This window comes from Phaseolus vulgaris, chromosome 8, assembly GCF_000499845.2.
Source record: "Phaseolus vulgaris cultivar G19833 chromosome 8, P. vulgaris v2.0, whole genome shotgun sequence".
In the NCBI taxonomy this organism is placed as follows: Eukaryota; Viridiplantae; Streptophyta; class Magnoliopsida; order Fabales; family Fabaceae; genus Phaseolus; species Phaseolus vulgaris.
The window spans coordinates 10681201-10687489 of record NC_023752.2 but is presented as its reverse complement, the minus strand read 5'-3'; the positions used below and the strand labels follow the sequence as shown (position 1 = coordinate 10687489).

The 6289-nt window shown below is 29.6% G+C and overlaps 1 protein-coding gene across 1 annotated transcript; it reads left to right on the top strand.

Annotated features, from left to right (window-relative positions):
• The first annotated feature begins 1853 nt into the window (after nucleotides 1-1853).
• LOC137824166 (GDSL esterase/lipase WDL1-like) lies at nucleotides 1854-5609 on the top strand. Its single transcript, XM_068629645.1, has 6 exons — nucleotides 1854-2199; nucleotides 2918-2995; nucleotides 3956-4096; nucleotides 4347-4423; nucleotides 4580-4723; nucleotides 5093-5609. The coding sequence occupies exons 1-6, from the start codon at nucleotides 2089-2091 to the stop codon at nucleotides 5307-5309; spliced, it is 768 nt and encodes a 255-aa protein (XP_068485746.1). The 5' UTR covers nucleotides 1854-2088; the 3' UTR covers nucleotides 5310-5609.
• Nucleotides 5610-6289: the final 680 nt, after the last annotated feature.

Below are 6289 nucleotides of genomic sequence, written 5' to 3'. Positions count from 1 at the left end.
ATAAAGTGTCTCACTTTAATTTCAAACACAATAATTCATGTTGTTGTTATTATTGTACGAGAGAGTCGAACGCCCACGTGATCGATATAGCGACATCAGCGAAGACAATTAGCACATTTTAAAATTGTATCGAATTTGTTAAAAACTATATTTTGTGGCCAATTATTGCATCCACATAATTGGTCTTCTCTTTTCTAGACTATGGACTACTTTAGCATTTTGAAATATAGAAAATATATACTGTAATTAAGAATTTTAATAAATAAATATTTTTGGACCTTTAGATTTATGATAAATAATTTATGTTATTGTATGATATTATTTTAGATTATTAATACTTCTGTAAAACAACATTGAAATTAAATTTAACCTAAAGAATCTAAAAATAAAATATTAAAAAAAGAAGTGATAAAAAATCCCTAAAAATGTTATGATCAAAGTTGATTTTTTTTTCTCGTGAAAGAATAACGTTTAAAGCATTTTCTTTTTCAATATAATTGTAATATATATGGAGAGAGAGGGAGGAAGAGTACGACGAACATTACTTCAATCATTTTATAAGTACACGTAAACAATAGTATTAAAATAATCAAGGTGAGAATCACACCACAAGATTTTATTTAAAATAAATAAATAAAACAAAAGTATTTCACTTTAATTAAAATAAATAATTTTTTATGGAGATAAACGTTGTGATAGTGTGACACGCTTCATGGTCTCTGTAGCACTAGAAGTCCAAGGTCTTCGTGGATATAGCCACAAGGAATGTTAAATAAAGTTGAATTAATAAAAAAATGTATACGCAGGGAAATTGTTGCATCCAATAAGGAATAATAAAATTAAGGACCATTTCTTAAAAAGAAAATATAATTTTTAGATTTATTAATATAATTTCTTTAAATTATTATGTACACTATTGTTGGCTTTGTAGTATTTTAAAAATTGTATTCAAAAATTGATTATTTTCTTTATCACAGGACTTTTATACTAGTCCGTCTAAACATTAAAACTTAATATACGTAGGGTTTAATTTTATACATTAATAATGTAAAAATTTTAAAAGTATCAAATAATGAAAGTTCAGTCTAAATATTTATTAGAAAAAAACAATTTTAATATATAATAATAATTATATGGTTAGATAATAACGAATTAAGAAATCTCTATACTATTGTTAAATTTTGTATTTTTGTTAGTTTTTAATGAATTTCTTATGCTTTAACTAATATTCTTAAAAAACTTATTCAATGTACATTCATGATTCGATAATCGTTTAAATAATTAAATTAATACATAATTTTTATGGAAAATAATGAATATTAGTAGTTAATGTTTTATGGAAAATAATGAATATTAACTTAGTTTACTTCCAAGTCGCAGGATGCGAGTTTTTGTTGGGGTAAGAGGGAATGTTGTAGGTTTTTTTTGTTGGTATTTAAATAGTGATTTTTAGGTGTTGGTGGGAATGAGTAGTGAGCAATAGATTAATGGTTGTGTGCTTAGTATATGGGTTGGACCATTTTTTTTAATCAGCAATAAAAAATAAATAAATGGGAACCACTTTAGGGGTGGTCCAACCCTTATACATAAAAATCTAGCGTCTTACCAACCTTCAACCAAGAAACACCTTCCAACGTAAATAAGGAACAAGCAAAGCAACTCAAGAAAGCATTAAACAACCAACCCTAAAGTGATCCACATTTATTTATAGTTTATTACTGATAAAAAAATAATATTAACATAGTAATTAATATTTTATGAAAAATAATAAATATTAATTAAAAGAAAGATAGATAGAAACAATTTATGAGTTATGATATAGTGGAGTGGATCTGATGGTATATGCATTATGATGAAAGGACAAGTTGAAAATAAAACAAGACACAAATAACAGCTGTGCATTTAAGCTAACTATGTAACGTGGCGGGGACAAGTGTTGATCGAAGGAGAGAGAGGGAACAAGAATATTCACTATTATTCCTGGTCTATAAATGGCTGATCCCAATGTTGTAGGAGGAGAGTGTGTAGTGTTATTACTTGTTTGAGAGTGAGGGTAGCAAAAAAGGGAGAGAAACATTCTATACTTTCATGGCAGGACCATTGAGACCTCAGATTGTGTTATTTGGTTCATCCATAATTCAAATGAGCTTCGATAATGGTGGTTGGGGTGCTATTCTAGCTAATTTATATGCCAGAAAGGTCCTTCTTCAATTCTCTTTCTCCTTTATGCTCATTCTCATTCACCAACTCCATATTTTGCAACCCTACTTCTATATGTTTCTCACACCAGAACAAGCCAACCACTGAATATATATCATTTTTTTTTTGTAATCATTTTGGTTATTTCTCCACACCTCAATACTAATTCATGCTTAAAAGGATTTCTGACGCATTTACACCAAAAGACTCGTCACAATTTTGTATAAAACTGTGAAAATGTTTCATTACTATGATGAGGTAATGATATTCATGGTACATCATTTCCCTGTCCTCCTGCTGTTTTTTTCTTCTGATTTTCGTTCTAATATTCACTACAAAATGGAGCTGAAAAAATATAATTATTTTTTAATTACTATGAAAGATCAGATATATATTCCTTCTTCTATTTTTTTTCCTCCTATTTCAGCCTCGAATGGAGCAGAGGAATTGAATATCACTACATTTTTGTTGTTGATAAATGATAGATCAAATGCAATTTTTTAATTCAGTGATTTTTTGAATGCTGATGAAAACATGGCTGCAATTGAAAACAAGAAGATCGACTATCTCTGTTTATATGTATATGTATGTATATATATGTATATGTTTATATATATATATGTGTATATACGTATATATATATATATATATATATAGTTTTTGTTATTATCGATGGTGGATGATTCTGAATTATAGAATGTTTGATATGGTGGCATAGGCGGATATCATTTTGCGTGGATACTCAGGTTGGAATTCAAGAAGGGCTTTGGAAGTTTTGGATGAAATTTTTCCTAAGGTACAGCCAAAACAGCATTTTCAATTCAATATCAGAAGATTCCATCCTTTAAATATTTTTCTTCTTTTCAATATATATATATATATATATATATATATATATATATATATATATATATATATATATATATTCTCTGCCATTCACCAATGGCAGGCAACATATCTCTCTTGACATGATTTGTGGAAGGTGGATCCAAACTTTCTTTTTGTATATGTGGTCCCTAGTATTTTTGGTTAAATTGTTTTCCTAAATTTGCTTAGATAGCAGTTTTTGATGAATGAATAATGATAATGTAATTTAAATAGTGTTTTTGAGGAAAAAAAATATTAAAGTTAAAAACAAAATTGGAAAATTTACATCATGAACCAAAAACTAGTTAAGTAAAATTTAGAATACGAGATTTAATAAAAGTATAAATTGTTTGATATTTTATAGTTTTGAGGTAGAGAGAAAAAAACAAGAAGGAAAGAAATATGAGAGAGACATAAAAACAAGGAAGACAGTGACGAGATTGACAAAACACACACAATAAAAGGTTTTCATTTTCATAAAAAAAAAAAACAAAACTCATTCACTCTTTAAAAAAAAAATTGCTTAATTTGTGTTGAATTTTTCTTATTCTTCAGGCTGGAAAGATTTGATGAATCTCGGTCTTTCACTCTCAGTTAAGAGTGAGAATACCTATAAAAAGTTATTCGACGTCCAAGTCATTATTCAATATTAAACGATTGAGGATAATAAATATTATAAAATGCATACCTTGACTCATATTATGTTAAACTTAAATAGTTATTGAGATGTCGTCTTATGAGATCGAGATGTATTCGATTATGTGATTTTGTGACAGGGATGTATTTGACCATGTGACTCTCTGTGTTGGCCTATACAGTACATTTTTAATGAAATGTGTTTGATTTAGTTTCTCATTTTAATGACCCTTTATTATTTTCTTGAACATAGGATGCTTGTCTGCAACCATCGTTGGTGATTGTGTACTTTGGTGGTAATGATTCTATTGATCCTCACTCATCTGGCCTTGGCCCTCATGTACCTCTCGAAGAATATGTTGAAAACATGAGGAAAATTGCTAATCATCTTAAGGTAATAACTTAATCTTCCACATCAAGAATTATTCAAGGCATATTAGAAACATGTTGATAGTAAAAGAAATCTTGTTTGGAACAGAAAATGTATAACTTTCAATTCTCAAAAATCACATTTATAACCCAAGAAAAAAAAATACATAAGTGTAAAGCCAAAAAAGGTAAGTGTTTACTTTACATAAATATTATTTTTGTCTTTTGTAATACTTTGTGGTGCAACATTTGACACATCAAAATATGTTTGTCAGAGCCTCTCAGATCATATTCGTGTCATATTTCTGAGCTCTCCTCCCATTAATGAAGAACAACTTCGCAGAAAGCTAAGGTACATGATGGTGACACTTGAACACATATGTAGAAGTAAAAGTCACACATTTCTTTTCACTTAATTGTTCTTCTTCACATGTTAAACCAACTGCATCACATGAAGTGGTTGTACCCCACATGTTTTGTAATGAATCTTTGGGTTCACTGAATGCAGTGCAACACAATCAGGAAGAAGCAATGAGTCATGTGGAGTATATGCAAATGCATTAATGGAGCTTTGTGAGGAGATGAATTTGAAGGCTATTAATCTCTGGTCTGCAATCCAGACCAGGGAAGATTGGTTAGACGTTAGCTTCACGTAAGTATATTAAATGCTCTCAAAAGATTATTTTTCATATTCAGGAAAGATAACGTCTCAAAATGGTGCCCATTATATTTGAGAAAAGTGATCCATTCAAGTTATGTATTCGCTTTTTTCCCCATTACTTTAAAGATTATTCTTAGTTTTTCATTACCACTCTAAACAGAAAGTATCTTAAAGAAAGATGAAATATAAAACTTATGATATTTAAAAAAATATCAAAAGAAAGTCCACAATCTTGAAATAATTATGACAAAATGAAAACATAAAATATTTCATAATGACAAATGAAAGTTTTAAGAATTCAAATTAGCTAAAACATGTAGAATTCCTTCATTTGATTAATGTATTTTGGTTAATTGTTAGGGATGGAGTTCATCTGTCAGCAGAGGGAAGCAAGGTAGTGGTGAAGGAAATATTAAGGGTTCTGAGAGAAGCAGATTGGAAGACTAGTTTGCATTGGATGTCAATGCCAACAGAATATGCAGAAGATTCACCATATTATCCTCCTACTCCTGATGGAACAAAAACCATAAATGTGTCTCACATTTTCTCCAGAAGGTGTTTGCAGTGGGATGTATAACATAAATATAATGTGTGTGTGTTATGTATTTATTTTTCGTACAATGAAAGAGGCTCATGATGTGTTGTGTTCAGTGAGGGCCTTGCAAAGTGATATTCTACCTACCCTTTTTTTCGTGTGAGTATTTTTATCATTCTATTGTAGTTTTGGTTATGTAAATGTTCTTATTGTATTAATGAATTTAAAAGAGTCCTGATATAGGGACAACCGAGACGTGACAGTGCCAACTGCCCACATGTCCATTTAAATAATATTTCAATTCGTTTTGTGGGACTTATGCCACAGTGGAAGAATTCAAAATTTGTGTTCATTTTTTAGTTCCATGGGTTATAGGGGTAGTTGTTGCATCATAAAATTGAATTTCACAGTAGACATTAGTTGTCCTCCATACACACACCTCAGTCACATGCTTTGCCCCATCCACGATTAATTTCAATTTAGTATTGATGACAAAGTTTGTCAACCCAATTCATGTCATCGTTAGACAACAACTTCAAATCACAATCTTTTCAACACCTTGAAAATGTGCTTCAACATTTATGCATCAAATACATAGATAAAAAATTAACTTATAAAAAACCATTCAACAATTGCATACACATTTTCATTACAAAGCTACATTTAACAAATAACTATACAATTGAAGAACATCAAAATTCAAATCCTACTGATTCTGAAACACCATCATTCTGAACCACCACGAAAGTTGAAATCCCTCAACACACTTTCTCGTTGTGCATTATGTGCATCTAGCACCCAGTTGCAAACCATTTCCTTATGGAATGCTTGAAGTTCCTCCTGAAAAAATTGTGAAAATGAATTTTGAATTAACAATAAAACTAAAAACCTTTAGTCTAATAGTCAATGAAACAAATACGTATCATAGTGTATTCAGGCATCGCCTTCCCATCATAATCACCCAAACCATCTCAAAGCTCAATATATTTTAAAATCAACAACCCACAATCATAACAACATAA